Here is a 12,614-nt window from a genome sequence, read left to right on the forward strand (position 1 = left end):
TTTGCACAGTGGTACTTTATATTTGTTTTCTTCTGATCAGAACGAAAATCATATAACCAATAATTCCTTTATTGGCAAACAAAGTTTTAGAAAAATAAATCAACTACTCTAGTGATATTCGAAAGACTTTCACATGTGCTTGTCCAACGAAGAAGTCAATACTAAGAGACAGACAAAAAAGCTTAAGTTTGTTTTTTAAATGTCTACTATCTCGATTACAAAGGGGACGCAAAAGTGACTATTTTCTTCACCCTCGTTTACAAAGAGTACATCCGTGACGAAAGTCCAATTAAGGCCAACTAAGTGGTTAAATAATAGTGTAAATCACTATATTTTTCGGATGCATAGACTCTTTGTCGAACTACAGTGTTTTTCTATACTAGCCATACCTACATACTTATAGTTGTAAAGCACAAAAACTTATTTAGTAAACATTAAAACCTAATCCAAAAAAGAAGCTTTTTGCTAATCAGTGTCTAGCACCCCTTATGTCCATAGAGCTTTATTTCAATGAAAAAGTTTAGAAGGAAAAGTGTGCACTATGAGTGTAAAAAACATACATTTGTGTAATTTCAATTAGCTTTTGTTTTTTAAGCTCTACAGCAAATTAGGGTGGCTGAATTTCTAAAGCTTTTCGTACATTTCTGTACGTTTTATAAAACTGCAGCTAAACTAGTACAACTGCATTAATAATATTGATTGCAGTTCTCATATCCCATATGGTCTAGTGGCTAGGATATCTGGCTTTCACCCAGAAGGCCCGGGTTCGATTCCCGGTATGGGAAGTTTTTTTTCCAATATTTTTATATAAAAATCATTTTATATGCATATTTCTAAAAATTTTATTTAATTTACACAGCCAATATTGATTTTTTACCAATTAAAAATTATAAAACTTAGAACTTAAATAAATTTTGGGGCAGATTTTTGTACATGCCAAACTTTATGACACCATTCGAGAGCATATTCGTAGCCCACAAAGGTAGCGGCATTAAAGGGTATAGCACGAACCACCAGCATCCAACTGCCGCGGAATAATCTACGCCAACCATAACGCTGTAAGGAGAAAACACAACAACTTTAATTTCGATTCGAACTCGTAACAGAATTCAACTATCTTGGAATTTGCTTTGCAATAAATATAAAGATTTCATTTACCTTAAAATTCTTCGATAGACAATGCCAAATATTACGATATTGACGACTTTCTTCAGCCTGCATTATGGTCTTAACCACATCGAATGGTATAACACACACCCACGATAAAATACCAGCCCAGGCGCCTGCCAATGTTGTTACCACAAAATCCACTTTAGCCTCATCATCTTTGCGCAAACGCCGACGATTTTGTACAAATTCAGTTTCATCTATATACGTAGTTGTATGACGATAAGCCAACATATAAATACCATAAGGGAAGACATCACTAGAAGTATAAATAATAAAATTTTAAACAATCTGTCCCTATAAGGATTCACACAAAAATGTTCGAAAATCTACCGACACATCATGGGTATTAAGCCGCGATAAAGTCCCGATATACCATCAGTTTGTAAGATCTTTTTAAACGTACCATAAGTGGTTCTGCGTATGCCATAGACGTAATCGCTGTAAACTAAAAATTAAAGAGATTTTTAAACATTTCACAATTTTAATCTCATTTAGTACTTACAATGTTGGGTCTGTAGACGCACTTTTATCAATTCTATGGGACAGGCTATGAAGGATTGTACAAAACCTGCCACCGAACCGGCCACAAATATATTTTTATCCTCCAATTGTTCCCGTTGATAGTCACTGTGACAAACCATTCTCAGCTGCCGCAAATGATTGCCATAGACGCCAAATAAAATCGAATTAATGGCTCCCGTTGTGACAAATGGAAAAAACATGCCCCTATAGAATCCATTGATCTAGAGGAGTTGATTTAGTTTAAAAGAAATTAATTAAATTTTTTTAAAAGAAATTAATTACATTTTATATATCAATAAAAAACTCTTTACTTACCCCTCTATTACGTTTGTAGATCTGTTGCGTGGCTGTGGGTACTGAGGTATTTGAAGCCTGCTGCCATGTTTTTATAGTGTCCAAAGGATGCGCTATTAATACTCCACAAGCACCTGTAAGGGGTTTTTGAAAAATGTATTCTTATATATTATTTTATTTTAATTGGTTTTCTCTTTGTTCTTTAGATCTTTAGAGATAATTTTTGATCATTCAATTGTCAGGCAATGTTAGTCACAATATGTGCGAAATGTATTTTTATATTTTTCTGAAATAATTGCTTGTGTTTCAACATTCAACAAATCATTAAATTAGACATATATTGACAGACTTCCAATAGGGGTGTAACGCCAGAATATAAAATTTAATTAGAAACCTGAGTATTTCTAAATGTTAACCCGTAAGGGTCAAAGTAAAATTATGCAATATCGGGAAAGAAGTCAAAGTGACTTATTTTAACGGTGGTACTTTTTCTCCTTGTAACCCATCTTTGTGTATAAGAAAAATACCTTCCTTGTAAAAAATCATCCATCACCATTCAATCCGGTACACTTCTTATTCATCCGATACTTCCATTAAGAAGAACATCCGACAGACGGGCGGGGGAAGGCCCGTATACCCCTACATTCATCCTGTATCATATACATTTAAAAGCAACTCATTTTCAACAGTCCCACAGTCACTCCTCTGTGGAGTATCTGTTTACTTCGTAAGCAGCACCGAACTTATACAGAATTTTAGACTTCATCGTGCTTCAGTCTTTTAAGTGACACTCAGATCACGCGAATTTGGGTTTAAACCGTAAGCACCTCGTGCACCCCCTGGGGGCATGTTACCTTGGCGAGACCTCCGCCTTGGTGTTATTGCAATCCCGGGGTATAAAGAGTCTTTAGCCTGACCGGGACTGAAAAATTGGTTACAGTCTACTGTTTGGCTTAGTCCTTGCATATATTGCCAGAGGTCAGACCAGAGCACCGCATAATGTGGTACTACGGGTGGCCAGTTGTCCGCAGGACTATGTCCTGGCTGGTCAGTTGGTTGAGGTTCCTTCGGGATCCACGTAGTGGCTGTGGTTTAAACCCAAATTCGCGGGGAGAGTAAGTGGCGGTTAAAAGACTGATGCATGATAATAGTCAATATTTCGAGATAAGTTTAGTGCTGTTGCCGAAAACAGTAGATAAATGAATGAACAGAACAGGATGAATGTGAGGTTCGGAGGGCTTTACCCCACCCGTCTACCAAATGAATGTGTTTTTCTCTTATGAATGTGTCGTATAAATGAGATGTGTGCTGTGTTGAAAGATGATGGATGAAAGGTATTATATTCATTTGATACCATTGAATTTTTCCTCCTTGTCCATATATGTTTACTCTGTTCATATCAGAATTACCACGGTGTGTCCCTGTGAGTAAGTGATCGTACTTCGGCCTACCGGTTACGTCACTACTGCTGTTGCCGAATCAACAGAGGCCATCTAATGCTCAAGAGATTAAATAAGTAGCTATAATACTCCAGCAAAGTACTTGTGCATGAACCGGTCAGAACCAATGTACAAATATTGCCACCAGCGTTCTTCATTGAAGAACAAAGAGGCGATGGTAGACCGTTCTCAAGTCTACCCAATGGATGAAAAACACCACCGTGAGATAAGGCCGTCAGGCAGTTGCTCACGTTAAAACTCTCTACATTCAACCACCTCGTGCACTCGAAGGGACTTCTCCTGCAGCTTAACAATGCCAGTGGCTCCAGATTATGTGGTTCTCTTGTTCAATTATTATTCCTGCCAAATTTACATTGTTTAATCCCAATCATAATTATGCTCAATTTGCAGCAGTTGGCACACTCATTTTTACAGGCAATACCAAGAATGCACATCATCAGATAAAATATTTTGAAAAAATTTCTTCCCCTTAATTCCGCAAACATGCCCATTTTAAATGTGAAAGTCAATACACTTTTACCAATATTGTTGCGTGTGCTTTCAAATTATGTACATAGTATATATGTATGTTTCCTTTATTTTCTTCTACCGCCATATAGAATATTATAGATGCAAATTAATACACGCACATACACAAACACTGTACACATAATGCCAATTAACAAGAAGATTTTAAAATCATTCCGCAGCTCTGTAACATTTTCAGCAAACGTTCAGTTACATACATATATTACAAACTGTTCGACTATTGCTACTTTTATATTAATAGAAAATTTCAAGTGTCGGATAAAAGTTTAAAAATCATTTTATATATAACCCATATAACCAAAATCATGTCATTGACGCCTTTAATCTTAATCACACAAATTCCACTTAACACGGGAATACGGGATAAAAATACGTTTTTATTTACTAGAAGACATGTGATAGAAATATTACACAAAATATATCAAATTTAAAATGGTTCCAAATCATTACTATATGGAGACACTGTGCGCATGTTTACAAAAGTTTTTTTATATTTGTACCTAATTAATACTAAATTATTTATGCATGTAAATTATGAACAAATAAATACAATTATTATAAACAAAATATTTGCAATAGTCTAGCCTAATATAACAAACAACTAGCTAATTCTCATGCTGCAGCCACTTGTTATTATAGATCAAGAAACATCTGCCAAGAAAAAAGAATAAGATCGAAAAAAAATTGCAGCAACGTGCTTTGCCACTAATTACGTTAATAAAAATTTAAAAATGTACGTGTTTGTGTTAGTGTTTATAGCAATTCGATTGAAGGTTTATTCGTGTACATCGATTAAATGTTTATTGGCGAAAACCAAAAAAAATAGTGATCAATGAAGATGATGATTTTAAAGATTTATTGTGATCCACTTATTTGGAAATCTGCACGTCCAATATTGTATATTTGTACCCGCAATCCTGTGTATCCACTCAAAAAACGTACTATCACATCAACTTTAGACTTTCTCTGGTAGGATCACTCTATGGAATGACCTATAACTACCTCTAGCAACATTGCCGACTCTAGCTTAAAGCTCAAGAAAAGCATTCAGTTAAAGCTTTCTTACAATCCAATAGTTATTTGATTTCACCTAAGCACCAGATATCGCCCTAATTGACTTCTAGCTGTGGGTAAATATTAGTCTAATCCAATTTACGTATTTCATTTCGAATCTAGTATTATTTAGACATCTTGAACCAAAATTATAACGAAATTGAAAAATGTAGGTTTATGATCCATTCACAAAAATCCCCGAAATACCAGAAATTCCCTTCCGAAATTCGTGAAAAAATTAAATTGCATATATTTTTAAAATATCGGGTCGGTCCAATAATTGATCATAGCTTTCATATAAAGACCACTTCCGAAAATAACTTTTATTTGAATAATTGCAATGTCTTAAAAATATAAAATAAGTACTAATTTTTTTCAGTTCATAATTGGACTTAAACCCACTTAAAACAACATATTTTATATCAAATAAAACAAAATTCATAAGAACTGATATCATATTCATTTTCTGTATTTACTTCTGAAAACTTTATACGTCATTTTATAATGATGTCACCAATAACACGCCATTTTTTTAACGGTTAATCACTAATCGAATAATTGTAAATTAAAACGATAACACTGTTCGAGAATTGCAACAACCGTTAGACATATTTGTCTACAAAAACATATACATACATATTTATAAGAGTATAACGTAGGTTTTTCTAAAAGTGGGAGATTGGAAGGAGAGGAATTGAGAATATTTATTGTTTTAAATAAAATAAAAAGAGATCACGGGCGCCAAACATGAACTTGACCAACTATTTCGTTACGCACTGAAGGAAGGTTAAGGAAATTTTGGAAACATTTCCACACAACTAAATAGTTTGTTTAAAACAAACAAACAATAATTAAAGAATATCAATGATTATTTTTCTTTTTTTTTTTTAAATACATTTTATTACATCACCATGCAAGTGAAAGTGCACAATAAGTTAATTTATTTTATTATTAACTCGTGTGTGTTAAATTATATTGTGTTAGAATGCATTATTATTATTATGATTTTTATTTTTTTAATATTTAATTTCACTTGCCACCAAAACAACCAGCCATAAAATCACAATAACTTTCTTTCATTTTTATTTATTTTATTTTTCAATTATTTTATTTATTATTTTTATTTGTAATTCTCTTATTTGTTTTCAATTTTCTCTGCCACACATTTTCATTTCCGTAATAAATCTTATTATGATGAAATTTTAAAACTAAATAAATGAATTTATGTAAATATTTTCTAATTGCCTAATGCACTTTTCTATGTTTAATGAATGAACAACCCCATAGCAGGGGACGACTGACTCTACCGAAACTGCGCTAATTAACAACTAAATAAGTTGTGCAGTTTTTGTTTTTTTTTTTACAAATGTCAAAACGAAAAAAGTTTTCTTTTCATTTAGCAAAAAGCTTTCTGTTATTAAAATAAAATGTGCTTAAAAATATTGCTATGTAAACAAATTGTCCTTAATTTAAGAGAATGTTAATGGTGATAAAATAAAAGAGAAATATAATAAAATAAAAGAGAAATATAATAAATATAAATATAAATAAATACCATTATAATGGGGAAAATAATATGCATTTGTTCTCATGAAATCTGCATTATCATCAGTCTTATATAAAATTAAATTATACTGATTTTTGCAGAGATACTAGAGCTCAAAGCTTTATAAGGCTAGATGAAATAATGGACCGATTTCGTTCTGACTCAAAAGAAGAGTACGAAAGTGAGTTTGTGCCGATTGATACCGGTAATGTAGGTGTAAAATTCATTGAGATGAATGGGAATTAGATCCGTTTTGCTGTAATCTGTTACTGTCACCTTAAGGGTCTCATGTCGATATCAACAAAAAAAAACTTTATTACGAAAAAAATTTGACATAGCTTTGATTCAAGATCTACTTTTGACAATTAGTTAGAAAAAATGTATGGAACTATGGACAAGCCATTAAAATATAAAAAACAAAATCGGTACAAGATAAGACCAGAGATCTGTCACAATATGACAGATGCTCCCCTGTAAAGTGTTGAGTATACGTTACTTAATATCAAAGATTCTATTACAGATCCTTAAAAGTTTCCAACATTTCATCATACATTGTGTTCGGTACGTTTGTGATTCCGATCATATGTGCCCAATTTCTGCTACCTATGCTGCGAGATAAATGGTAATGAAGGTTCCAATTTGGATGCAGATTAGAAGAATCAACCAATCCCCAATATAGCAAAGTAATAATGTCAGTAAATTGCCGTACAACCTCTAAAGTAAGTAGTCCAAACTTTTGTGGACTGTTGCCTCAGAAGAATACTCCGCATTTCCTAGCCTTGAATCATCTCAAACTATTACAAAATTCCACAGGAGTGATAATAACTTGATCAATCATGAATAAAAGTGGAACCCAATTTCACCAGTCAGTTCGGCAAGATGGTAGACCACGTAATTTCCTGGAATGAACTAAAAGCTTTATCGGATGGATAAACAAGATAGATGAACTTAAGAATATCTCCCGATTTTGATCAAACTTTTCAAAACGGAGTGTGCTGCGCTTTCCTGTGTCTTTTTTAAAGTTAAAAAAGGATAAAGGAATGAGCAGCGCATAAGCTTTTCATGACATCAGGAATACACTCTTGTTTATAAAATCTATAGTGTCGTTTAAAATTCCAATCTATCAACTTAAAAAAAAAAGATTCAGTCATGAAGATAACTTAACTTAAAACTTAAAACAACTTTGTGATATGTCCCATAGATAGACAATAGACTTAACGAAAATATTCCATTTAAAAAAACACTTGTTGCTAAATTTTTTTAATTATTTTTATTATTGATTTAAGTTTTTCTTTATTAATATTTCATTTGTATTTTCTTTTTTTTTTTCTCATAATAATTTTGCTTGCAGCAAAATTTCCGTATTTATATTTAAATTTATTTCAATTTTTGTTGTTGTTGTTGCTTGAATTCTACATTTATTTATGGTTTTATGGTTAAATTTTAATGAATTTTTTATTATTTTTTGTTTTAATTATTGTTATTAAACGTTTTTTTCTTTTTTGTTTATTTCAAGTGATGAACATGTAATAATGTTTTTGTTGTTGTTTTTTATATATTAATTATTAATATTAGTATGCAAATATTTGTTTTTGTTATCATGATGCCATAGTATTTTGTTTATATGTGAAGAAGAATATCATAATGATTTTTTTCTTGTAATAAATTTTTATTTTGTTTTTTTTTATAATTTTATATTTATTTTTGTTTTTACTCTAAATACTATAATTTTTTAGTTTTTATTCTTTTTATTAATTTTACTTTTGTTTTTTTTTATATTTATGAATTACTTAAAGTTTTTTTTTTGTTTTAAATATTTTTATTTTTAATATTAATACATAAAACACCTTTTTACATGTAAAGTAATTATTATACAGTTAAATTTGAAATTAAAATTGAAAAAAGCATTTTGTTTTTTTAATTCTCTTTTAAGTTCTTTAAGTGTACACGAGTAGTGAGTGTAGTGGTTAGTACAGTTATATTTTATAATGTAAAACATTGATTGTTGTTTGTAGTAAATGAAACGCTAATAGGGAAGAGAGAGCGAGGGGAAAAAGAGAGAGAAACACTTAAGAGTGAGAGAGGGAGAAAAAGAAACAATTAAGAGAATTAGAATAAATGGATAAACCTAGGTTATGTTTGAGTTTTATTTATAATTATTATTTAATTTCAAAGGAAATACACTGATGACAGAATCCCGGCCGGCCGAAGGACTACTGAAGAATAAAGTACAAGGTACTAAGTCTATCATTTGCCTTTTTATAATATCTTAAGCTTTAACATAAGATATTCTTATAAATTCTAGCAAAAAATAATCAATAATTTGTTAAAATATTTTCAAAAAAAAATTAAAACAAAAAAGGAAATAAATTTTAACTTAATTAAATATAAATTCTCTTTACAGAATTAAAAAAAATTGTCCAAAAATTAAAAATAATATAATTAAACTTAAAATAAAAATAACTATTAAATTATATAGAAAATAAAGAGTGATATAGTGATCTATGGAATTGTATGTTTGGTGTAATTTGAAAAGTGCCAGAAGAGTGTTAATCTGAAATTATGGGAAACAGTGACAATAATGATTGTGTATTGAATTGAGTTGTGTGCAGCATGTAATCGTTTTATTTTAATTATTATAAACTTTTCTTAAATTATTATTACTATTTCTCTTGTTTTTCATTTTTTTAATTATAAACAATTTTACAAAATATAAAGAATTCCAAAAAAATCTCTGTATATAAATCGCATTTTGTTTTTCTTTTATTTCGGTTATTATATAAATTTATGTTTTCTATGCTCAGTTTATATGTAATTTCTTTTTTAAAAAAACTTTTTTGGTTTTGCACACAATAATATTTTTTTATAATTTATACATGTTTTTAGTTTAACATGAGGGGGGTGTTCTTATGAATGATGTTTTTAAGTAAATTATTGTTTAAATGAATTTTTTAATAAATGTTTAAAATTTTTTGTTTTTATATCCCTTTATTTAATAATACGGTTTAATGTTTTAAAACTATTTTCTATAGTTTATTATTATTTTTTTTTAATATTTTGTATCATAAGTCAGCAATTGTTCAATTTGTTTGTTTTTGTTTTTATATTAAATACTTTTTTGTTTCTTTTTTTATTTGTAATTTATATTTTTTATCAATTATGTTTAAACCTGCTTCTAAAATTTATTAACAATTATTTGTATTATTTTGTTTTTGCAAAATAAAAGGGAGTTTTGATTTTTTATGTTTTTTTAGAAATTTTTAGTTTAAACTTAAAGTTGTTTGTATGTTTTTGTTAAATTATTAATAATAGTAGTTGTAGTAGTTTTTAATTACTCTTTTAATCTCCTCTTATAGCGAGATTCATTGGCGTACACGTACTCTTGATTTTATTTGAAATTTTTAATAAACTCATTATAGGAATTGAAATCGTCTGCAACATTTTTTTAATACCAATTAAACAAAACTTCTCATTTTCGTTTACGTCAACGAATCTCATAATAAGATCGATTAAGTTTTATTTATAGAAAAATTACACAGATTTCTTAATTATTTAATGAAATTAAATTTTTATTTCTTTTGGAAAAGAAACTTTATGATATATAATTTAAAATTTTCTCAGCGATAGTTGAAAGTGAAAGAGAGTGAAGAATAAATGAAAAAAGGTATTGTCCATCCATTCCATTTTGTTTCAAATCTACTTACAAATGTGTATAACGATTCGAATCGAGTTAAAAAATAGCTCCTTAGATAAATAATATTCAAAATTAAAAGTTGGTTAGCTAGAGATCTTCAGAGTCTGAAAAATGTTAATTTACCTGTTCCTGGGAATTCGACCATATATTAGAATAGGATATAGACTAGATAAAACTATAACTAGACTAAAGACAAGACAAGACTAGACCAAAGACTAATCTATAGACTATAATACAGATTAGACTATAGAAAAGACCATATTCTAGACTATAGACTAAACTATAGACTAGATTATAGATTAGACTATAGACTAGACTATGGATTAGACTATAGACAAAACAATACTATAGATCAGACTATAGACTAGACTATAGACTAGAATATAGACTATATTAAAGACTAGTCATAAGATTAGACTATAAACTAGACTAAAGAGTAGACTTTTTGTCTAGAATATAGACTAGACTATGTTTAGACTATAAACTAGACTATAGACTGGACTTCAGATTAGACTATTGACAACACAATAGACTAGGCTATAGAATATATTATAGACTAGACTATAGAATAGACAAAAGTATAAACTGTAGGACTACAGAATAGACGAGAATAAACTAGTCTAAACTATAGACTATGCTATAGACTAGACTATAGACTAGAACTAGACTATAGCCTAGTCTATAGTCTTGACTATATTCTAAAGTTTAGACTTAAGTCTCAACCTTGTTGTGGACTATAGGTTAGATTTCGATGTCAATGATTGTCAGAATAAATGATTGCCTCAAAAATAAAATAACTTTGGGTATAAAGAAATCGGTACAGACCTGTTTCATCACATTTTTTTTTAATATTTTCAGAAACCATCAAGCCCCAGATTTAAAATCATCCAATAACTAAAATATGAAAAAGAAAACTCCGTCCCAATAGCTTGAAACATTCGGGTTGAAATTTACGACAGCAATTTGTAATCTGATACAAGGTCCCGAAATAAATTTCATGCAAAAGATAAAAACAGTGAAAAAATATAATTTTTTTTTTTTTAAATAAGAATATCTCCTTCTTTGGACTTCTATGGATGTATTACAACATTTCTGAAGTGAGCTGTTAAGTTCTAGATAATGGATTTCTGGGAGAACACCTAATTACACAAAAAAAGTTTGTATCGTGAATATTCCATGAGCTATTTATGCTCAATAGCTGATTTTATGGCTAAAAGTTGTAAATTGTTTAAATTATAAAATCGCGAACATAAAATTCATTAAAATCGGTTTAAAACAACACAGACTTTTAAATATTGAAATATTACTACAGCAGCGAGTTTCACCCGAGAACCAATTTGTTAACACGAATGTTCCGTGAAAAAGGAATTTAAGGATTTTATCAAGGATTTGTTAAAATCACCCTAAATATTTGCAATTAAATATCTCCCATTATTAATATAGAAATTTATGTAATTTTTCTTAAAATTTCTTTAAGTAAAAATATTTCCAAAATAATTTTTAAAATATAAAAAGGAATATTTGTTGTTCTTGTTTTTTTTTTTTTTTTTTTGTTTTATTAATTATTTTCTGTTGTTGTTTTTTTTAATATTAAATTAACTTTTTTTTTAAATCATAATAAATGTTTATTACAAAGAGATTTATTTTGTAAATAAAAACTTAATTAAAAGAAAAAGGAAAGAAAAGTTTTTTTTTAAATAGTTTTTAACGAAATTTAAAAATATAATATATGTATGTACGACTAATATAAAATGAAAAAAATATATATATTAAATTAATAAACAAACACTTTAAAAGGAAAACACAGTAGATTGTTGATTTTTTTACAAATAAACCATATTTATTAATAATAACCGTTTATTTATTTTTTTTGTTTTCTTTTTTTTATATATTCCAATTTAATTTATATTTTATTTTCTCTTACATTCATCATTTGTTTCCTTTTTGTTTTATTTTTTTAATTTTATTATTATTTTTAATATTTATAAATTAAATCTTATGTAACAACTGTTTTTTAGTGGAAATTTTATTTTTTTTATATAAATATTTATGTTTTTTTCTTCGATTTTTTTTTTTTGTTTTTTTCTTTTCTGAGTGACAACGACATTTTTATAATTTTCCATGTTTATTTTGTTTAAATTTTATTTTGAAATACTTTCTCTTTACATAATTCATAAATTGGTTTGTTTGTTTGTTGTGGGAAAAGTGTGTTGTTGTTTGTAGTTGTTGTTCTTGTTGTAGTAGGTTGTAATGAATGGTTTTTTTTCAATTTATGTTTATTTGTATGTGCTATTATATAATAGTTTTTTTGTTTATATTACTAAATTCTAGACCATGTCTACAAAAG

General features: G+C 28.8%; 1 protein-coding gene across 1 annotated transcript; it reads right to left on the bottom strand.

Annotated features, from left to right (window-relative positions):
* Positions 1–826: 826 nt before the first annotated feature.
* Positions 827–6,374, bottom strand: LOC111690566 (solute carrier family 25 member 45). Its single transcript, XM_023453071.2, has 6 exons — positions 6,065–6,374; positions 2,008–2,120; positions 1,673–1,913; positions 1,501–1,615; positions 1,159–1,426; positions 827–1,056 (listed from the first exon to the last, which is right to left on the bottom strand). Exons 1-6 carry the CDS (start codon positions 6,105–6,107, stop codon positions 904–906), a joined length of 933 nt encoding a protein of 310 aa, XP_023308839.1. The 5' UTR covers positions 6,108–6,374; the 3' UTR covers positions 827–903.
* Between the last annotated feature and the right edge of the window lie 6,240 nt (positions 6,375–12,614).

This window comes from Lucilia cuprina, chromosome 4, assembly GCF_022045245.1.
Source record: "Lucilia cuprina isolate Lc7/37 chromosome 4, ASM2204524v1, whole genome shotgun sequence".
In the NCBI taxonomy this organism is placed as follows: Eukaryota; Metazoa; Arthropoda; class Insecta; order Diptera; family Calliphoridae; genus Lucilia; species Lucilia cuprina.

Coding starts and splice junctions, on each gene's coding strand:
- LOC111690566 (XM_023453071.2), bottom strand. CDS start 6,107: ATGAAAGAAAGTTATTGTGATTTTATGGCTGGTTGTTTTGGTG. Junction 1,914..2,007: donor TCTACAAACGTAATAGAGGG/GTAAGTAAAGAG, acceptor CAACTCCTCTAG/ATCAATGGATTCTATAGGGG. Junction 1,057..1,158: donor GTCTATCGAAGAATTTTAAG/GTAAATGAAATC, acceptor TTCTCCTTACAG/CGTTATGGTTGGCGTAGATT.